The following is a 22,813-nucleotide window of genomic DNA, read 5'->3' as shown; positions in this document are numbered from 1 at the left end:
CTCTCCTCTCAATGTCTCTCTGTTCCATCTAATAGAAAAATAAGTAAATAAACAATGGCTGTCAGGACTGGTGGATTCATTGTGTGAGCACCTCATCCCATTGAGAACCCTGGTAGCAAAAACAAACAAACAAACAAACAAACAAACAAACTACTTGGATAAGTGCCCCGGGATGGTTTGGGATGGGGTGGAGGGAGTAGCCCTGAGTAAAACTCTCAAAGGGTCTGCCAGCCATCACACAGGACACCCCCCATAACCTCCCTTCTAAGAAGGCGTTGTGCTCAAAACCCCTGGAGCTTGGGATGGGCCAAGTGGGTAAGCAGAGCCTGTACCCCATGACCTCAGCGAGCCTCCTCACTGAAGGCTGAGCCAGGGCGTGATACGAGGAGATGGCCAAATGGTTTGTCTGACCAGACTCTCACAGACTGGGTTCTGACCACACAACTATCTCGTTGTCTCTTCCCTTTAGCTGCTTTTAAAATCCAAGCTTCGTGATGGCCCCAACCATTGGTAAGCAAACTCACAGGAGCTGCATCTCTTCACCACTTCTCCGCCCCCCTCTCTCTTTCTAATTATCTTTATTTATTTATTGGATAGAGACAGACAGAAGTCGAGAGGGAAGGGGGTGACAGAGAGGGAGAGACACCTGCAGCCCTGCTTCGCCACTGGCAAACCTTGCCCCCTGCAGGTGGGGACCAGGGGCATGAACCCGGGTCCTCGCACATTGGAACAGGTGCACTCAACCAAGTGCTATTGGTCCAATTCTTCAAATGAGACCCTCACTCTTCCCCAGTCAACTTCAGCGTCTCCAGAGCTGGTCATTGCAAAGCAGAGGATGAGACTCACAGCTGGAATGAAGGGGACATGCCATCTGGGCTTGCCAGGCTCAGGAGGAGGGCTGCACACAGATCCTTCACTCTTGCACTGAGTGCAGACAGCAGGCAAAGCCCTGCTAGAAGGACTTGGATTCCCCGTTACCAGAGAATTGCAGCTGGATGACCCCAGGGCTAAGGCGGCACTGAGGGTGATGATGGTGATGAAATGGGGTCTTGGGGCCGGGTGGTGGGGCACCTGGCTGAGTGCACATGTTACACTGCACGAGGACCCTGGTTTGAGCCCCTGGTCCCCACCTGCAGAAGGGAAAGTTTCATGAGTGATGAAGCAGGGCTGCAGGTGTCTCTTTGTCTCTCTTCCTATCTCCCCATTCCTCTCAATTTCTAGCTTTCTCTATCTAATAAAAATAAAGATAATAAAAAAATTAAAAAAGAAATGGGGTCTCATGACCTGGAGTTGTGTTGATTCCTTAACTTGAGGGAAATTCTTGACTCCTTTGGGCTAATTGTTTACTTATATTCAGTCCACTTGAGTGACTTCCAAACTGCTACACACATTCTAAGAAAATTTGATTTGATTTTCACTTTAAAAGATATCATCTTGATTACTGCAAAATTTAGTCAGAACAAACCAAGAGAGGTAAACACCAAATGTGAATGTGTTTGAGATCTCTCCCACACGGTCACAGAGATCTGCCGGGCTAGCTTCGCAGGCGGGAGACAGACGACCAGGGACTCAGGGCTGAGCTGTACGCAGTATCTCTTTATTCATGTAGAACGCAGCGCAATCTAAGCCATCTCTAATCACAATCCTGTCCTTATATATCCTGAGGTGGAACTGTCAGGTCGGAAGAGGATGTATGTAGGATGGGGGTTGGGGAGAAGGAAAAAGTGTGCAAAACAGTGAGGATTAAACCAGTGCCCTGGAGGCAGGGCGGTGCTTGATTAACAGTGGTTATGTAAATAGAATACAGTGTTAAGCAGGGGGGGATCAAACTAATGAAACAGAAGGGGTCTTCGAAGCAGACCAAAGGAAATCTCTTTTTCATATGTGCTAATCCTGGACGAGAGCTCTCACGTGCTTGTTTCACTACCAGCCCTGAAGGTAGGGAGGATAGAGACATCTTGCCAGCAAGCGGCAACACTTTCATACTCACTGGCTTTCAAAGACATCCCCATCTAGAAATCTCTTCATGCTGGATAATCTTCTGAACTAATCAACCGTAAGAAATCCTCGTCTATGGGGTCAGGTGGTGGTGCACCAAAGAGAACACACATGCTACCATTCTCAAGGACCCAGGTTCAAGCCCCTGGTCCCCAGGTGCATGGGGCAAGCTTGTGGAGCAATACTGCAGATACCTCTTCCTCTCTCTGCCTCTCTCTATCTCTCAGTCTCTTACCCTCTATCAAAAAGGGGGAAAATGGCTAAAGGGAAATGGAGTCTTGCAGGCACTAAGCCCCACCAGTAACTCTGGTGGCAAAAGAAGAAGGAGAAGGAGGAGGAGGAGGAGGAGAAAGAGAAGGAGGAGGAGGAGGAGGAGGAGGAGAAAAAATAGAAGGAGAAGGAGGAGAGGAGCAGGAGGAGAAGGAAGAGGAGAGGAGGATGGAGAGGAGGAGGAGGAGTCCCATGTCTAATTAATCAATAATTAATCACATTAATCAATAAAAAAAATCCCAAGCTCAGAATCCAAGAAGCATCCCGCCCCCCAGGACAATATAACGTTTCCAGATGGGAAGCCATTATTCTATAAAAGTAGGGCGGCACGGTGCAGTGTCTTTCTCCCGCCCCCACCCCTGCAGCCGTCTCCCCCCTGCCGCTGAGCCTTCTGCCCGGCCCACCCACCCGGCGGTGCCCCTCCTCTGCTCCTGCCCGCCGCTCAGTAGAAGGAGGCGCCCTCGTAGTTGAAGGCCCCGCCGGAGTGCGGGGTGCAGGGAGGGCTGGGCTGGCACAGCCAGCAGCGGCGGAGCAGACTTTTGAGGTGCCTGCGGAACTTGATGCCCACGAAGACGTAGAGCACGGGGTTGACGCAGCAGTGGGAGAAGGCCACGCAGCGGCAGACCAGCACCGCGTAGTCCAGCCGCCGCTTGGCCCTGCAGCCCTGGACCAGCCCCAGCTTGAGCAGCGTCTGCAGGAACATGACGAGGTTGTAGGGGGCCCAGCTGAGGAAGTAGGCCGCCACGATGGCGAAGATGAGCCGCACGGTACGGTGGCGGCGCCTGGCCGGCGAGCGGAACAGGGTCCTGAGGATCTCCATGTAGCAGAAGAGGATGGTGCCCAGCGACAGCAGGAAGAAGGCGTTGTGCTGGTACACGGACACGACGAACCACCGCTCGGCCGAGTAGCTGCAGTGGGAGGACAGCACCCTGTGGAAGACGGCCTCGGGCACGGACGACAGGACGCTGGCCGCCCACACCCCGGCGGTCACCAGCCCGCGGCACCGGAGGCCGTTGAAGTTCATGGATGACAGAGGCCACACCACGGACACGTAGCGGTGCACGGTCATGACGGTGAGGAAGAAGATGCTGCTGTAGAGGCTGATGGAGAAGACCATGGTGAGCAGCTTGCAGGGGAAGTCGCCCAGCCCCCAGCCCCCGTGGTACTCCAGGGTCCAGAAGGGCAGCAGGCAGGAGAAGGTCAGGTCAGACAGGCACAGGTTGAGGATGAAGACGTTGGTGAGGGACTCCAGGTTCTCATACCTGACCAGGACCCACAGCACCAGGCTGTTGCCCACCAGGCTGAGCAAGGACACCAGGCAGTACAGGACGGTGGCACCGATGGTGGCGAAGGAGAGGTCCTGGTGTTCACACAGGAGGTAGTCATAGTCATAGTCATGGTCATAGTCGTACACCTGGGAGGTGTTGGGGTCTGGGGTGAGCTCCAGGTACATGTTGGCAGTCTGAAACCAGAGAGGCACAGGGGCGACAGTCACAGGGTGGAACTGGAGATCTCTAGGACTACACGGAAAACAATGTGGGCCGGGCGGGGGCGCACCCGGTTGAGAGCACATAGTACAGTGTGCAAGGACCTGGGTTCAAGCCCCTGGGTCCCACCTGTGGGGGAGGAGGGAGCTTCATGGTGGGAAATCCCATAAAATTAAGTAACTTCGTGTTGGGAAATTGCTCAAAATCGCTGTCTTCTCTGTTAGCTTAAGTGACTAAAACCAAGTCATTTTTATTTTTTTTCCTCCAGGGTTATTGCTGGGGCTTGGTGTTTGCATTAGGAATTCACTGCTCCTGGAGGCTATTTTGCCCGTTTTGTTGTTGGATAGGACAGAGAGAAATGGAGAGAGGAAGGGAAGACAGAGAGGGGGAGAGAAAGACAGACACCTGCAGACCTGCTTCACCGCCTGTGAAGTGACTTCCCCTGCAGGTGGGGAGCCGGGGGCTTGAACTGGGATCCTTACGAAGGTCCCTGCTCTTTGCGCCATGTGTGCTTAACCCACTTCACTACTGCCCAGCCCCCCAAAACAAGCCATTTAAAAATATGTATATAAACTCAGTGTTTTAGCCTTCCTGCTGGATACAGAAATGAAGCAGCCCGAGGGTGAAGTGGCTGGTGGTTTGGGTGGTGACTTGTATTGCCTGCAACACCAGGGCAGATAAAAACAATCAGATATCGACCCAGTGGTAGTCACATCCCCCCAACTCTCCAGAATACAAGAAACCCTTAGAATCTATCCAGCAGGTAGAATAACTCTAACTCAAAGGGATATATGTACCTCCATGTTCACAGCTGACAATAGCTGAAATATGGAAGCAACCATAATGCCATCCAACAGATGAGTGGATTCAAGAAAAGCTATGGAACACATATGCAGTGGAGTACTACGCAGCAATAAAAAGACACGATTGTGCCCTGTGGAATAAAATGGATGGAACTGAAGACGAATACGCTTAGTGAAGTGAGGGGGTAAAGGACTACTTACTACAGGGTGGTTTCACTCATATGGGGAATTTAGAGAATTGAATACACACACATGGGGGAAAAAAAAATCAACCCAGATGTAAGACCAGGGAGAACTCCACTGAGTATATGTCCCATAACTCTTCTTTAATTCTAGTAGAAAACTCACAGCTTTTGTTTTTTTTAATTTTAAAATATCAGGCCAAGTTGAGGGCAGGGATTGGTACTGGAGCCTGAGGGTAGGGAGGTCAGACAGGAAAGGCCTAGGACGCACAGCCCCCCGGTCTGTGAATGTTTGTTTCCCGAGTGCTGGCGTGGCTTCTCAGCCGGGGACATGCATGTGGAAGCTGGAAGAACTGAGCTCAGGTGCTTGCTGCTCCCTCAGACAGAGCTCAGCCTGGCTGCTTACCTGCTCAGGTAACAAATAACTCAATAGACAATCAACACGGTTTTCCTGCTCCCTCAGACAGAGCTCAGCCTGGCTGCTTACCTGCTCAGGTAACAAATAACTCAATAGACAATCAACATGGTTTTCCCCCAAGAAGAATGAGTCAGAATCCAGCATCGAAAACCTAGAATTCCTAATGCTTAACACACAATACAGCATTACATGGGCAGGGGGCAGCCAGTGGCTCACTTGGTTAAGCTCACATATCACCATGCACAAGGATCTGGGTTCAAGCCTCCGCTCCCCACTTGTTGGAGGTGGGGGCGCTTCTCAAGTGGTGAAGCAGGTCTGCAGGTGTGTCTCTGTCTCTCTTCTTCTCTGTCTCCCCTCCCTTCTCAAATTCTCTTTGTAAAATAGAAAGAAAAAAATATGGAAAAAATGGCCACCAGGAGCCGTGGATTTGTACTGCTGACACAAATGCCAGAAATAACCCTGACAATAAGATAATAATATTAACAACAACAAAATTACTTGGTATATGAAAAAACAGGAAAATGTGACTCACATTACGACCAGTCAGTGTCCATGTTCAGCAGGGAAGCAACTACAGAAGCCAGACCTTCCACCTTCAACACCTACAATGACCCTGGGTCCACACTTCCAGAGGGATAAAGAATAGGAAAGCTATCAGGGGAGGGATGGGATACGGAGATCTGGTGGTGGGAATTGTGTGAAGTTGTACTCCTCCCATCCTATGGTTTTTTCAGTGTTTCCTTTTATGTAAAAAAAAAAACCCAAAACAAGTAAAAATCAAGAAGCTGACCATAAGATGACCCAGAAGTTAGGGGGAAAATTCAGCAAATCAAAATTAAAGTGAGTACAGTGAAGGAGATACAAAAGGTAAAAGCAAAATAAAGACACAGAAAATAAAAAAGATGTAAATTATGCAAACCAAAATGATTTGTCTGAAAACATTTTGAAGCTAAACAAAATCCTAGCTCAGATGATTGAGGAAAAAAAGAGAGAGTGGGGTGAGGGGAACACACTGTCAATAACAGGTATGAGGACGGGTAAGAGCTGCACACATGACGGGTTTTTATAAAGTTACGATCAATTTAATACAAATAACTCCAGAAACGTAAATGGAATGGACAACTTTCTGTGACGATTCAATCTACCAAAACTAATATAAAACCATGTCAAAATCTGAAAAGTTCAACTCTGAGTTTAGAAATTTATTTACCTATAAAAATCTTTTTCACAAAGAAGATTCAAAAATCAGATAATTATTCTAGCGCACCTGTCAAGCACCTGTCAAGATTTCACACAGCACCGTGTAAATTATCCCTCACACAGGCAGACATGAACATCCTTAGATAGATATCCTCAAATCAAATTTAGCAATGATTTTTTAAAAGGATAATACATATTGATCGACTAGAGGAAGCTTGTCCAAGAAACAGAAGAATTCTTTCATACCTGAAAAGCCAAACGAAGTCACCAAGTGGTGATTTAGCTACTGGATCCATCCTGACATACAGCAGAGCGCCACCGGACAAAACTCAATGCCCACTCGGGAAACAAACTCTTAGCGATCGAAATGAAGGAGATACTGGCTTCCAAGGAAACCCATCCACTTTTCTACCAGTCAGTCAGCCATTCATTTCATTCCATTTCTCCTTTCCTTCCTTCCTTCCTTCCTTCCTTCCTTCCTTCCTTCCTCCCTCCCTCCCCCCTCTCCCTTTCTTTCTTTCTTTCTTTCTTTCTCTCTTTCTTTCTTTCCTTTATTCTACATTTCTTAAGTCCTCACGGTCTGGGTCTGGGAGGATTATACCAGAGCGCCAACCATTCTGGTATTTTTCTAGGCGTTTGGTTCTCTCTGACCAGCTGTTGTGTTTCCTCCCCATCTCTGTGGCCCATGAAAACCTCTGAGAAAGAAAATTAAACTTTCTGGTCCAGGACGCAATTTTGATTGAAGCACATAGTTCAAAATTGTCTACCCACCACCACCACCACCACCACCACCAACAACAACAACAACAACAACATCAACAGCAATAGCATCTTATATAAAAAACTGTGATCAGATAAGTCTTCTATTTTCTCCAGCATAAGGAAAACAAAAGCATTATATATACAGTTATTAAAACATGAACAACAGACCAGCATTTCAGCAAGGCAGACCTTCCGGGCTCCCCACAAGGATGGAGTCAGTACCTCTTGGGCCGAGGCCTCATGACCTGGAGACTTACTCACGCTCCCACTTCAGCTGGTTTTGATGCCTCACCTAATCCCAGAATGTCTGGAAGAGGCCATCAAAATGAGAAAGAAACACAGATAGGAAATGTTTTGGAGGAACTAAGCTGTTGTACATGTGACTAGAAGCAGAAGTGCTGCTTCTTCTTTCATATTCTGTTTGAAGATAGAAACACCTTGCCTGGGGGCTGTGCAGTGGCCCACCGATTGAGCGCACATGTTACAATGTGCAAGGTCCTGGGTTCTAGCCCACCATCCCTCCCTGCAGGGGGAAAGCTTCGAAAGTGGTGAAGCAGTGCTGCAGGTGTCTGTCTCTCTCTCTTCCTCTCTCTCTTTTTAAAATAAATCTTTATTTTTAAAAATTTATTTATTTATTATTGGATAGAGAGAGATAAATTAAGAGGGGAGGAGAGAGAGAAGGGGGAGAGACAGACAGACACCTGCAGCTCTGCTCCACCACTCATGAAGCTTCTGTCCTGCAGGCGGGGACCAGGGGTTTGAACCTGGGTCCTTGTGCACTGCAATGTCTCTCTCCCTCTCTATCACCCTCTTTCCTCTTGATTTTTGGTGGTCTCTATCCAATAGATAAATAAAAGTAATAAAAGATAAATCTCTAACAACAACAAAAATAAGCACCTTCTCTGTTCAGAAGTGAGAGAGAGAGAGAAGGGAAGGACTGGTGTACCAAGATCACTCACTCACTCAACAGGAAGTGAACCTTTTGGCAAGCGGAGCTTGTAACCATTTGTGATCTGAGGACCTCTCCCCCACCCCTTACCTGCTGGCCCGACTGCAGTCTCTGGTGCAGTGCTGAGTGGGGGCCATGGGAGGCCCTGTCTTTAGTTGAGCAACATAAGTTTGGTGCTGTCTATTTTTTCTTTTCCGTTTTCTTCCCTTGTCATTGGGGCTCCAGCACTCTGGGGCCAACTTTCTCATAGAGAAAGAGAAGGAGAGATAGGAGGGAGCAGGTGGTGGTGAACCGGGCAGTCGCCCCATGGATTGGAGTCAATCCCCTCCACCCTCCTTGTCCTTTGCCAAGCTGGGTATTTACCGAGAGCACTTATACAGCAAGTGTCTAATAGTGTTCATTCCCTAAATAGGAAGACACGGTGTGAAGCCGTCTTCCCACTTTCTTCGTGTTTCGTCTCAGTGTGAAAAACACGTACGTTCTCGTCTTCCCTCGGCATAAGGAAAGTAAAAATAAATGGGCAGAAAGTGAGTGAAACAGGAGGTCAGGCCGAGTCAATGTGGAGAAAGGGAAGTTCAGCTCTGCATGGAACACGGTGTGGGCAAGGACCAACTTCCACTGCCAGGTTCTAGACCCACCTGTAGGGAAGTGAGATTAAAGGCAACGACCGCTATCCCAAGTCCTCAGTGCTGGTATCGGAGTGGAGTTCATTTCCGTTAGTACAGGAGCGTGCTGCGCCTCGACCCCCAGCGTCTCCCGGCTACACGCGCCAGGTGTAGAGGGACAGGTCTTTCTCATCTCGGCCCTGCACATGGGGCAGCAGGAAAGACGTGGGCACAGCACAGGCCTTGTAGCTAGTGAAGCACTGAGTCTTTTTTTTAAAACTTACTTTCTTTTTAAAATTTAAAAAAAATTATCTTTATTTATTGGATAGAGACAGCCAGAAATCAAGAGGGGAGGTGATAGGGAGAGAAACAGAGAGACACCTACATCCCTGCTTCACCACTCGTAAATCTTTCCCCCTGCAGGTGGAGACCGGGGGCTCGAACTTGGCTCTTTGCACACTGCAATACATGCGCTCAAGCAGGTGCGCCACCACCACCCGGGCCCCATGCACTGAGCCTTTAAAACAGGTGCAACATTGTATCAATCCAGCTGCTTTCCCTCCTGGTGGGAAGCTCAGTAAGGCCAGCGAATTCCATGAGCACAGATCCTACTGCTGTATTGATTGATTGATTTGTTTCTTATGTGAAATGAACTTAATGAGCCGCTCTGCCATGTGGAGCCCCAGGCCAGTGGGTAAGTAAGGCACTCTGTACTCTACACATGTTGTTGTCGTTGCTATTTTGCAGAAGCGTTGTACAGTGCCAGCAACACTTTCCTGGCAAGTCCCAGGAGCTCCACAGAATATGCACAGAGTTAAGAATCTCTTTTTATTTGATTTTTTAAAAAGTATCTTTATTTGATGTTATTTTATTAGTATTTATTTCCCCTTTTGTTGCTCTTGTTATTTTATTGTTGTAGTTATTATTGTTATTATTGATGTCATCATTGTTGGATAGGACAGAGAGAAATGGAGAGAGAAGGGGAAAACAGAGAGGGGGAGAGAAAGACAGATGCCTGCAGACCTGCTTCACCACCTGTGAAGCGACTCCCCTGCAGGTGGGGAGCCGGGGGCTCGAACCCAGGTCTCTAGGACAGTCCTTGCGCTTCACGCCACATGCGCTTAACCCACTGCGCTACCACACGACTCCCTTAATTAATTAATCAATTTATTTATTTATTCCCTTTTGTTGTCCTTGTTGTTTTATTGTTATAGTTATTTTTGTTGTTGTCGTTGTTGGATAGGGCAGAGAGAAATGGAGAGAGGACATGACAACAGAGCAGGAGAGAAAGACAGACACCTACAGACCTGCTTTACCACTTGTGAAGCGACTTCCCTGCAGGTGGGGAGCCAGGGACTCAAACCGGCATCCTTACCTGGTCTCTGCGCTTTGTGCCACGTGTGCTTAACCTGCTGCGCTACCGCCTGACTCCCTAAGTATCTTTATTTTATTTATCGGATAGAGACAGCCAGAAATCAAGAGGGAAGAGGGAGATAAAGAGAGAGAGAGGGGGTAGAAGAGGGAGAGGGATAGGGAGAGGGACCTGCGCCCTGCTTTACCACTTGTGAAGCTTCCCCCCTGCAGGTGGAGTCTGGGGGCTCGAACTTGGGTCCTTGTGCACTGTAACACATGTGCTCAGTCAGGTGTGCCACTGCCCGGCCTCCAGAGTAAGAATCTCCATGGTGAGCTCAGCAAGTGTCTCTAGCTCTCTTGCCTTGAGGGAGATCACACATGAAGGAAATGGCTTATGCTTCGCCCACTGAGAAGGGGAGTCTGGTGCTATTTTGCTTGGGATGGGGGTTGCCTTTGGGGACTTGCCTGACCCACAGAATCTTGTACAAATCACATTCTAGGATTTCTGGGTCACAGGAAGTCTTGTAGCTTTCAAACTGCCTTTTGGAGCCATCTCACTGGAAACCTGAGCACATCTGAAGTCCAACTCCATGAGGTCCCTGTGATGGTGAGGCCATGCGTGGAGTGGCTGATAGTCCCAGCTGAATCTAGTCCTCCGGTCCTCTCTCTCTCTTAATCTTTTTACTCATTTAAAATTGGCTAGAGACAAAGAGAAATGGATAGGGGAGGGAGAGATAGAGACAGAAAGAGACAGACAGACACCTGTAGCCCTGCTCCACCACTCATGGAGCTTTCCCCCTGTAGGTGGGGACGGGGACTTGAACCACAGTCCTCTCGCACTGTAATGTGAACGCTTAACCAGGTGCGCCACCGCCTGGCCCCGTCCTCCAGTCTTCTCTGCTGAAAGCCAGACACAGGATAGCAGCTGCCTTGAAGCAGCCCAGCCACAGCTCAGTGGCACTTCTTTGATGCTACATGAAAAAGAACTTCTCGGCTGAGCCCTGGTTAAATTCCTGACTCACAGCATTATGAGACACTGTCTGATGGCTCTTGTGTTAAGCCTTCCTGCTCGGGAGTGCCTTACCACACAACACGTGTTGGTTGGGGAAGTCCCCGGCCTGATTTTCCACCCCTCTCTAACCTGTGCCCTACACCCAGGCCCCCTTTGATGTGGCCATGAGAGGAGCTGTCTTCTCTGGGCAGCTGCCATTTGCAACAGTGCTGGGAAACCCCCCAGGCAGACAGTCTGCCCTCGAGTGGGGCTCCCACAGCCAACTTGTTCTGGGCCACAGACCAACTCTTCTCCTGGTTCCCTGACCACCTTGGGTGACCATGTGAATGCCGACTCATGGGTGGGTGCCCTTTTCCTCGAAGCCCATGGAAGTCAACCCACCCATTCAGATGTTTCTCACATGAGGATGTGAGGAAACACAGGTAGCAGGCAGGGACCTCTGCCTTCTCCTGGGGCAGAGAACGAGCAGGACTCATCTAGGCGGGGCTCAGAGAACGGCTATGGTTAGCAGCAACAAGACTGAGTCCTCACAGGCAGGCTCTGAAAGCGTGGGCAGCTCTGGGCGAAGCTTCCTGTCTGCACCAAAGACTAAAGAGACATTGAAATGCTTGGGCCGTGAGGCTCATTCCAGGATCTCTGGGAAAGACTGCACGAGGATGCTTGGCTTCCACTCCTCTCCCTTCACTTCTCCTCAGACACGCTTGGGTGGGCAGATTTTGCTTTCTTTTTTCCTTTATGAAATGGGAAGTATCGACAAGACCATAGGATAAGAGGGGTATAATTCCACACCAATCCCACCCCCAGAGCACCATATCCCCTCCCCTCCCCTGATAGCTTTCCTAGTCTTTATCCCTCTGGGAGCATGGACCCAAGGTCATTGTGGGATGCAGAAGGTGGAAGGTCTGGCTTCTGTCATTGCTTCCCCACTGAACATGGGTGTTGGCAGGTGGATCCACACCCTCAGCAGATTTTGACAACAGTGCATTTAGGAGAGCGAGAGTTTAGAGCAGGAAGTGCGAGGTGTGCACTTGTGAATGAGTGAGCCTGGGGCGTTCAGTGAAGTTCTTAGGACACAACCGGCCTTTCCTAGTGGGAAGTCGTGTGGAAAATGCAGTTCGTGGCCTGTGAGGAGTGTAGTTTTCTGTGTACCGTGAAGATCTGTAGAAACAAGCTCTTTGATATGTTGACTCTCTTAAGAGCTTAGACCAGGGAGAACAGAAGCAACCAGTGGCACAGCTATATACAAATAATGTTGAAGGACATAAATTATGGTGATGGTGTGTATGATACAGCAAATCCTAACAAAGGGATATTTCAAAGTTAACCCAATTGCCAAATAAGGTGATTATAGAAATAACTGTCTATTGTCTTCTTAAACCCTAACAGTAGGAATCCCCAACTTCCTCTGTAGAGCCTATATTTTCCCAAGTCCTGGAACCTCTAGGGTGGGGCTTGCTTTCCTGCATGCTTCTCTCAATTCATACCAAATGATATTGCATTCACTGATCCCAACCTAATCGATTCAATGAGTACCACCCCAGCATGCTTCACTTCAGACTGTGTCCAGAGACATCAGGCATGGAATGTCAACCCTTCGGCCTCATTACTCAGGTGAGACCTTTCCTTTCATAGTATTCTCTAATTCCATTCCAGGAGGTTCACTTCCTAACAAAATCCCAGAACCTAGATATTATAGACCAGGTCCTATGAGATAGGGCATATGTTCACATGTATCCATAAATTAGGGCAAAATATATACCTGAAAGCAAAAATACACAATAGTCTGTAGTGAGTCAATATAAAGTTCATAATGAAATAGTGTCTACTTAGACTTAGAGACCCTCCTCACCTACTTCCTATTACAGTTCTCTCACTCACTCCAAAGCTAACCTCATCAAACCAAGGACTGCAAAAGCTGAATAAGGGCAAGACACTGGCATACTTTAATTCTTCTTCTTCTAGCGTTTGCCCTTCTTCCGTAGCCAGTCAACAGCATCAGGTTGAGCCTGATGTAAAGTTTCAAGACCTCCTTTGAATCTGGAGAGGTGGCAGTTGTTGACTATGTGGGTCACAGTCTGTCTGTAGCCGCAGGGGCAGTTCGGGTCATCTCTGGCTCCCCAGCGATGGAACATAGCGGCGCACCGGCCATGGCCTGTTCGATAGCGATTGAGGAGGGCCCAATCATAACGTGCTAGGTCAAAGCCGGGTTGACGCTTGCAGGGGTCTGTGATGAGGTGTTTGTTCTTTACCTCAGCTGACTGCCAACTCTGTTTCCAAGAGTCTGGGACAGAGAAGTTCAGTGTAGGCGTAGGGGACCAGATTGGGTGACGAGACGTCAAGCGTTGGACAGGGTGGGCGAAGATATCCGCGTATATTGGCAGGTCCAGTCGAGCGTAGACGTGGGAAATGAACTTAGATGATGCCGCATCCCGACGAATATCTGGCGGGGCGATGTTGCTAAGAACTGGCAGCCACGGAACCGGGGTGGAACGGATGGTTCCAGAAATGATCCTCATGGAGGAATATAATTTGGAATCGACCAAGTGGACATGGGGGCTACGGAACCATCCTGGGGCACAGTATTCTGCAGTGGAATAGCATAATGCCAGAGATGATGATCGTAGTGTGGAAGCGCTCGCGCCCCATGAGGAGCTGGCCAGTCTTGCAATGATGTGATTCCTCGCGCCCACCTTTGCTGCAGTTTTTATGAGATGTTTGTGAAATGACAGAGTGCGATCGAGAGTAACGCCAAGATAGACTGGCTGGGCTTCAGGCCGGATTCTCGTATCGCCAAGCTCTTTAGTCACTATTAGGCCACCCCATCAGCTTGGGCCCTATTTGGGGAGTCCTAAGATTCCCAAACAAACATGATGGGCATAGACCTCGAATAAACCCCTCTCTCCATTGATACCGGTCATTCCTAGCAGGAACAACACAATAGACCTCTTTGTGGACCCCCATAGGACGTTGCCCTCAACTTGGATCAACAGTGGCAGAGAATGTTCCATCCTCCAAAGGGACTGGGCAGCATACTAAACTTAAGGAAGATGGGTCCTGATATTGGGGCAGCTTGGAATATTCCTGCTCATGACCACAGAATGTGAGCTCAGATCTAGAGGGATGCAGAGGTCACATAGGATCCTAAGCTGATTATGGGCCCCAGATCACATGAAATTGATGAGGTTTACAGTCAACAATATTTATACACCTTTCCCATATTTGGTAGCTATTCTCTTCCCTGATCCAGCTTTCTGGTCCTTCTGCCAGCCATGACACCAACTCCCCAGACAATAACTAGGATCTACCTGCATATCAGATTTCAAGCTCAGGAAAAAAAAAAAAAAAACCCAAAACCAACCAACCAACCAAACAAACAAACAAACAAAAAAAAACCAAAACACTAGTATAGCCACAGGCTTTTTGGAATGTAACTAAAATATGCCTACTAGCTATCTACAAAATGGAGGGCCTCCCAACTCTTCATCTGCACTATTCCAGCTTCAGGTCCATGATTGTTCAACAATTTGTTTGGCTTTGTATGTTAACTCTCTTTTCAGCCACCAGGTTCCAGATGCTAGTATGATGCCAACCAGACTTCCCTGGACAGACAACCCCACCAATGTGTCCTGGAGCTCTGGTTCCTCAAAGCCCTTCCCCACTAGGGAAAGAGAGAGACAGGCTGAGAGTATGGATCCACCTGTCAACACCCATGTTCAGCGGGGAAGCAATGACAGAAGCCAGACCTTCCACCTTCTGCATCCCACAGTGACCCTGGGTCTGTACTCCCAGAGGGATAAAGAATAGGAAAGCTGTCAGGGGAGGGGATGGGATACGGAGTTCTGGTGGTGGGAACTGTGTGGAGTTGTATCCCTCTTATCCTATGGTTTTGTCAATGTTTCCTTTTTATAAATAAAAGATTAAATTAAAAAATTACAAACAAACAAACAAAAGAAACAATCTCTTTGGTTAGGTCGAGTGTTGAGTGACTCGGCAGAGGGAAACAGTATGGAGTTTGACAAATGTAGGTTCTCAAATTAGGCTGCAAAGGTTCATGCTCAGACTCCAGAGTCCAACATCCAAATCAATTTCTCTACAGGAATAGCAGATAGTTACAGAAGCAACCGTACCAACATTTCCGAAGAGTTTGCTATCCAGAACTGGATGAAGGATGCCCAGTTGCCTTCAGTTCTAGCCACGCGGATGGGGTGATGGCAGCAGATCAGACGTGTGAAGCCAGGCCTTCAGTCTGGGGACAGATCTCAACAAATACTTTACAGAGTGGGGGAGGGAGCTGGAGGGTGGATCCAAGTTACTCAGGGAAGGTGACGAAAACCAGGTGTAGGGGGACATGTGAGCAGCCGTGCCCATCTGGACCTACCAGCGATTTGGGTGAACGTGGCGTGAGGGGCAGGAGTGCGAAAGTTAGGACTGGAAGGATGAGCGGTATGTGCTGGCCGGGATGGGCTCCTACTCCTCTCCCTCTGAGGAAGTTCATTGTATGCACACAAGTCACTATGCATGTCCCTGAGTAGGATCCCACCCCAGATTAGTCAGGGGACAAGGGACGCCGTGTCTGGCACTTGGAGTGTGAGCAATCAGAAGGCTAAATCCCTGTCCAAGGGAATATGTGCTCACTCAACAGAGCAGTGTCGGACAGTTTCTGAAACTTGTGTCAAACCTGTTGCTTGGAGACTTGGGGGAGACATCCTGCAAGAGAGGATGTGGGCTGAGCAGAGCGGGGGAGAGGGCACAGACAGGAAGAAGCAAACAAGGAGACAACCAGCTCATGTGAAAAGCAGGAGGCAGAAAGCTGTGTTCAGAGGACCCCAACTCTAATGTGCTGGCAGGAGCCCGGGAGAATGAAGAGGCAGAGGCGGGCACAGGGCTTGTCAGCCAGGCGAAAGCCTTTGAGACGCCTCCCGAGTGGAGCATAAGTGGAGGACCCTCGGCAGAGGAGCCGGTGAACCCTGACTCGCCAGAATGCTCTGGGGACAAGGGGCTGAGCATAAGACTAAAGTGGCGAAGGTCACGGGGAGACAATGGTCCTTCCCAGGAAGGTGATGTGACGGTCGGTGCAGCAACCTGGCAGTGCTGTCAAAACCCAAATCCCTTGGCGTATTGCACCAAAGCAAAAGACTGGGGTGGGTGGGTGGGGAGAATACAGATCCAAGAAGGATGACAGAGGACCTGGTGGGGGTTGTGTTGTTATATGGAAAACTGGAGAATGTTATGCATGTGCAAACTATTGTATTTACTGTTGAATGTAAAACATTAATTCCCCAATAAAGAAATAAAAAAAAAAAAACTCAAGTCCCTTTCTAGCTCCGCTATCAGCTTCAGTTCTTCCGTGGCATCAGTTGTCACCCTGCCACATGGCCACTGTGGCTCCAGGAACAATAAGTGTAGACAACTTCCAGAGCAGGGAGTCAGGGGCATGTGTAGATGAGAGGCTCTAACTGGGGGTACCTTGGTAGTACCCAGGGACATCTTCGGTCATGTCAGCGGAGAGATGCAGACATCTGCTGGGTAAAGGTTAGCCAGGGACGTTGCCAAGCTGGAAACACTACCACAGAGAGAAAAGCTACCCAGATGGCAGCAGTGCCGAGGGCAGGACTCCATCGGCTAAGCTGCTTGGGTGCCCTGGGCCGCGATCGGAAGAAGAGCAACAGGGTATTCGGAGCTTGGGGCCCAAAGGTTCAGTGTCACAGTCCCAATTGCTAAGAGATCCTGGAAACTGTCAGATATGTCACTTCATTACAAGACCACATCTATGTGAAGTGTCAGACAGATTGAAATGTGGGAAATGAAAGCATAAAGCCCTTTATATCTTAACTCCTTTTCAGCCACCAGGTTCCAGATGCTACCATGATGTCAAACGGACTTCCCTGGGCAGAGGATCCCACCATGTGTCCTGGAGTCCTAACTCCCCAGTTCCCTACTCCAGCAGGGAAATAGAGAGACAGGCTGGGAGTATGGATTGACCTGCAAGCCCCCATGTTCAGCGGGGAAGCAACTACAGAAGCCAGACCTTCCACCTTCTGCACCTCATGATGACCCTGGGTCCATGCTCCCAGAAGGTTAAAGAATAGGAAAGCTATCAGGGAAGGGGATGGGATATGGAGCTCTGGGGGTGGGCAGTGTGTGGAAATATGGTCTTGTCAATGTTTCCATTTTATAAATAAAAAAACCTGGAATATAGAAATAATTATCAAATATATTGGGAGAGATTTGAAACACACACACACACACACACACACACACACTCACATAGGTTGCATGTAAATAAACACTGAAGTCTACGATTCTCAGTGCATGCCCAGTGAGAAGGGCATTGCTGTCTACCAGGTGCTGAGCTGTTTGGAAGGACACTTTCTTTTTTGTCTTAGTGCATCTTAGTCACTGGGCTTTCTATTCCATCATTGTATTAAATAGTGTCCTATTTTTTTCTTCTTCTTCTTTCTTTCTGAATTTTTAAAGTAGAGTTAGTTGGGTTAACCTTGCCATAATGGAGGCAGTGAGGATGGGGAGAGAGAAGAATTTTGAAGGCAGATGTTGCCACTTTTTAAGGAAGGTAGTTGCCTCCTGTCAACCCAGGGTTTGTGCTATCAGCTCTGATGCTTCCGCTAGGTTTTTGGTTTGACCTAATTCTTGCTGACTGACACTGCTTTTCCCCTCCTAAACATCCCCCTTTTCCTGTGTCTTGTTTACCATCAGCCTTGTGCTTTGAAAAGTAGGCTGAGAACTCTGCTGGTGAGGTGTGATCTAAGTGGACCACAGGTGTTAGGCACACACACACACACACACACACACACACACACACCACCATACCGCACACACGGTGAAGCAGAACTGAGGTCCCCAAATGGGGAAGTGTGGGGGAGACCAGGATCAAGGGAGGGTGCAAGACACAGCAGATGAGACTGACTCCCTGGGGGTGGGCACTGTGTGGTAACCCTCTTCACAATCTGAAGAAGGGTGAGATTGTTGAGTTAGAGTTTCTTTTATTAAACTATTAGACAGTCATTTTTTTTCTTTCCATCAGAGTATTCTCTCTCTCTTTATAATATCCATGTCTTGTATTTTATTTCATTTTGTTTCCTTTTTTTTGCCTCCAGGGTTATCACGGAGGCTCGGTGCCTGCACTATGAATCCAGTGCTCCTGGAGGCTATTTTTCCCATTTTGTTGGCCTTGTTGTTATTATTGTTGTTGCTGTTGTTGTTGGATAGGACAGAGAGAAATGGAGAGAGGAGGGGAAGACAGAGAGGGGGAGAGAAAGACAGACACCTGCAGACCTGCTTCACCGCCTGTGAAGCGACTCCCCTGCAGGTGGGGAGCTGGGGGACTGGAACCGGGATCCTTACGCCGGTCCTTGTGCTTCGCTCCACCTGCGCTTAACCCACTGATACAGCCCAACTCCCAATAAAAAAATTTTAAAAAAGAAAACAGAAGAAAATAGCGCTCAGGTAGCCTGAGAGGTTGTGCAATAGCTATAGCCCTGAACTTGAAAATATGAAGTATTGAGTTTGATCCCCAGCACTACATGTGTCAGAGTAATGTTCTGCTATGTGCCTCTCCATCTCTCCCTCCTATCAGTAGTTAAAAATAAAGTCTTGGGGCAGGGTAGACAGTATAATGGTTATGCAAAGAGATTCTCATGCCTGAGGCTCCCAAGTCCCAGGTTCAATCCCCTGCACCACCATAAACCAGAGCTGAGCAGTGCTTTGGGTAAAAATAATAATAATAGGAAGGCAGGTAGTAGCGCAGTGGGTTAAGCGCACATGGTGCAAAGTGCAGAGACTTGCACTACAAATCCACTGGTCCTGGAGGCTATTTTTTCCCTTTTGTTGCCCTTGTTGTTTATCGTTGTTGTCATTGCTGTTGGATAGGACAGAGAGAAATGGAGAGAGGAGGGGAAGACAGAGAGGGGGAGAGAAAGACAGACACCTGCAGACCTGCTCCACTGCTTGTGAAGTGACTCCCCTGCAGGTGGGGAGCCAGGGGCTCGAACCGGGATCCTTACTCCATCCTTTGTGTTTTGCACCACAAAGCAAACTCTTAGGCTAAGAGCCTGACAGAGGTTACCAGAAGGAAATGGGGGACCTGGGAGGTGGCACAGTGGACACAGCACTGAATTCTCAAGTACGAGGTCTGGAGTGGATTCCAGAAGGAAATGGTGTGGGGAGGGTGAGGCGGTCAGAGGGGTCACGTGATGGGATGATGACGGACACACACTGTGCTTCCCATGCAGAGCAGAGCTACGGCGTGTGCAGACGGTGAGCTATCGCGCCGGGCGCTGAACACGCCAGCCTGGAGCATTCTGAACCAGCATTGCTTATCTCTGTGCCCATATGATGCCTGGCGGAAAGCAGGCTGGTGTTGCCCTGACACGCTGGAACATGTGTCAGACACACTGGCGAGAAAGAAGTGTCAGAGAGTGTGGTGGGCTGTGGGAGGGCTGTGAACAAGTGACGGGAGGGAAAAGGAACACAGCAGGACTAGGCAGGAGGGAGCATGAACCAGTGCGGGCAGCACGCCATCATAGAATGTTTGTCAGGGCGTCGGGGGATAGCACAGAGGGTTAAGCGCACATGGCACAAAGTGGAAGGATCCCGGTTCGAGGCCCTGGCTCCCCACCTGCAGGGGAGTCGCTTCACAGGCGGTGAAGCAGGTCTGCAGGTGTCTGTCTTTCTCTCCCCCTCTCTGTCTTCTCCTCCTCTCGCCATTTCTCTCTGTCCAATCCAACAACAACAGAAATAATAATAATAATAATAACAACAGGGAGTTGGGCAGTAGCACAGTGGGTTAAGCATATGTGGTGCGAAGTACAAGGACCGGCGTAAGGATCCCGGTTTGAGCCTCCGGCTCCCCACCTGCAGGGGAAGTCACTTCACAGGCGGTGAGGCAGGTCTGCAGGTGTCTGTCTTTCTCTCCCCCTCTCTGTCGTCCCCTCCTCTCTCCATTTCTCTCTGTCTTATTCAACGATGACATCAATAACAACAACAATAAAAAGCAACAAGGGCAACAAAAGGGAATAAATAAATCATAATATATATATATAAACAACAACAACAAACAAGGGCAACAAAAAGGAAAAAAATAGTCTCTAGGAGCAGTGGATTTATAATGTAGGCACTGCTTAGCCCCAGCAATAACCCTGGAGGCAAAAAAATAAAGGATATTTATTTAACTCCCATACACTTAGCAAGGTTCACAAAAATGATCCAGGAGTTGAGTGGAGGCTTTGACTGGGGTTGGGAGCCGGAAACACACGTCAGAATTAGTGGGTTTCAATCTGGACTAGATCCTGAGCCACACAATGGCTGGTTCTCAAAAAAGAGACTCCAGTCTCAGTGGCCTGAGGTGTGAACCCGGACCTCAGGGATTTAAAAATATTTGTTTCTTTTTTTTAAATATTTTATTTACGTGCTTATTAGAGACACTGAGAAAGAGACATTAGAGAAATTGAGAAGGGGAGAGGGAGATAGAGAGGGAGACAGACAGAGAGGCACGTGCAGCCCTGCTTCACCACTCGTGAAGCCGTAGGTGGAGAGCTGCAGGGGCTTAAACCTGGGACCTTATGCACTGTAGTGTGTGTGCTTAACCAGTAGCATAACCACCTGGCCCCCGAAATATTTGTTTCTAAAAAACAAAATAGAAAGAAAACGTGTTCCTTCTCCTCTCCTTCCAAGTGATTCTGTGTGTAGTGGAGGAAGATGGGGAGCCACGAGCCCAGAGGCTTGTCTTGTGAACGTACCTGCAGTGGCCACGGGCAGTCCTGTAACTGTGGCCGGTCCGGAAACCACTTGCCTCAGCTCCTCAGCTGTCAGATGGGACTGCCCCCTCCTCTGCCCCTCTTTGAGGAGATGAATGGATCTGTGGTGGTAGGAGGTCAGTGGTGGCTACTCTGCCATGATGCTGTAGGAACTGCAGGCCAGCACGAACCAAGTGGCGCTCAGAGATTCGGAGGAGAAATGCCTGTATTCGCCCTAAGACTGAGACCCCACAACAGTAAAGCCTGTGTACTTATCTGCCTCAAGGCAGGAGATTTGCAGGGTGGTGATGCTGAATCTAGGGTGGGAATAGAAGCAAAAAAAAAAAGGACATGCAGAAACAGAAATAGCTTGGCCATTCAAGATGGAAGGGTCTTTGGGCTGAGCCGGAAGCCTGCTTGCAGAAGCAGGAAATCGTCAATTACAGGGAGGGGTTGCCACAGGGAACCACGTATGTCTTTTTTCCTCCATATTTCTGGGGCCAGGAGTTTTCGGAGAGGCAGGTCATTCTCTCGCAGCTGGAGCAGGGATGGGATCATTCCTGGGACTTTTGTTCTCCTCAACACGTGGCAGTTGTTATTTTGAAAAGAAACACTAGGAAGACACGAGATAGACTTGTGAGTCTGAGTCGACGTGCTGCCTGGGAGAGAGGGAAGTTCCTGGACCTGAAGGGTCCTGAAGCCCCCCCACCCTCACCCAACACACACAGCTTCAGAAGTCGGCAGCTTCAGTTTGGAGAGGGGGGAGATGTGCAGCCTCCTACTGCCATCTACTGAGAAGCCCTTGTCACCTCTACAGTGAAGACACAGGCTCACCCTGCTTTAGAGGTCGGGCCTCGTCATGTCTGTACAGGGGCTGGGAGTTTTCCGGGGTGAAAGCTGGACGTCTGTGGCCACTGCATCAGATGAGCCCCTGGAGGACTTGATGAGCGCCATGAACTTAGGCTGTACTCGACTTACCAAAGCACGGCTCCCTCTAGCCAGGCACCACCCTTAGTGAACTGTAACATTTTCACTTTATAAACTTGACTTTTAAAAATCCTTGTGTAATAACAGTTCAAATACAGATACATTGCACAGTTGTATACAGTTTCCCTTCTGTCTGCCCTTGTTCTAGAAGCCTTTTTCTATTTATTTGCACATTATTATGGGGGGGGGTGTGCTAGGGCGTCATGCGTGTGTGATCGTACTGATTTCCAGTGTGTGTGTCAGTTCATCTAGAGAGACAGAGAGAGGCAGAGTGAGAGAGAGGCAGAGAGAGAGACAGAGAGGCAGAGAGAGAGAGGGAGAGAGACAGAGAGAGAGATAGAGGCAGAGAGAGAGAAAGAGAGAGAGAGCCAGAGAGAGAGACAGAGAGAGGCAGAGAGAGGCAGAGAGAGAGAGGCAGAGAGAGAGAGGGAGAGAGACAGAGGCAGAGAGAGACACAGAGAGAGAGGGAGAGAGATAGAGGCAGAGAGAGAGACAGAGAGGGAGAGAGAGAGAGGGAGAGAGACAGAGAGAGAGATAGAGGCAGAGAGAAAGAGAGAGAGAGGCAGAGAGAGAGACAGAGAGAGGCAGAGAGAGGCAGAGAGGGAGAGGCAGAGAGAGAGAGGGAGAGAGACAGAGGCAGAGAGAGACACAGAGAGAGAGGGAGAGAGATAGAGGCAGAGAGAGAGACAGAGAGGGAGAGAGAGAGAGAGGGAGAGAGAGAGACAGAGAGAGGCAGAGAGAGACACAGAGAGACAGAGAGAGGCAGAGAGAGACAGAGAGAGGCAGAGAGACAGAGAGAGGCTGAGAGAGACAGAGAGAGACAGAGAGACAGAAAGAGACAGAGAGAGAGGAAGAGCCGCCACAGTACCTGAGATGCCTCTGTCGCCACCGTCTTTGCGGTGTCCGACTTAGACCTCGACAAAGCATGGCCAAAGTATGTGCCCTACCAGGTGTGCTGTCTCCCCACTCACATTTTTTTTTAAAAATTTTACTAGTGACTTAATATTGATCCACAAAAATTATAAGATACCAGGG

At 49.0% G+C, this 22,813-nt stretch overlaps 1 protein-coding gene across 1 annotated transcript; it reads right to left on the bottom strand.

Annotated features, from left to right (window-relative positions):
* Window positions 1-1,561: 1,561 nt before the first annotated feature.
* XCR1 (X-C motif chemokine receptor 1) lies at window positions 1,562-7,401 on the bottom strand. Its single transcript, XM_007531453.2, has 2 exons — window positions 7,289-7,401; window positions 1,562-3,730 (listed from the first exon to the last, which is right to left on the bottom strand). Exons 1-2 carry the CDS (start codon window positions 7,292-7,294, stop codon window positions 2,711-2,713), a joined length of 1,026 nt encoding a protein of 341 aa, XP_007531515.2. The 5' UTR covers window positions 7,295-7,401; the 3' UTR covers window positions 1,562-2,710.
* Between the last annotated feature and the right edge of the window lie 15,412 nt (window positions 7,402-22,813).

This window comes from Erinaceus europaeus, chromosome 12, assembly GCF_950295315.1.
Source record: "Erinaceus europaeus chromosome 12, mEriEur2.1, whole genome shotgun sequence".
NCBI classification, from domain to species: domain Eukaryota; kingdom Metazoa; phylum Chordata; class Mammalia; order Eulipotyphla; family Erinaceidae; genus Erinaceus; species Erinaceus europaeus.
This window is presented reverse-complemented; position numbering and strand designations above follow the sequence as displayed.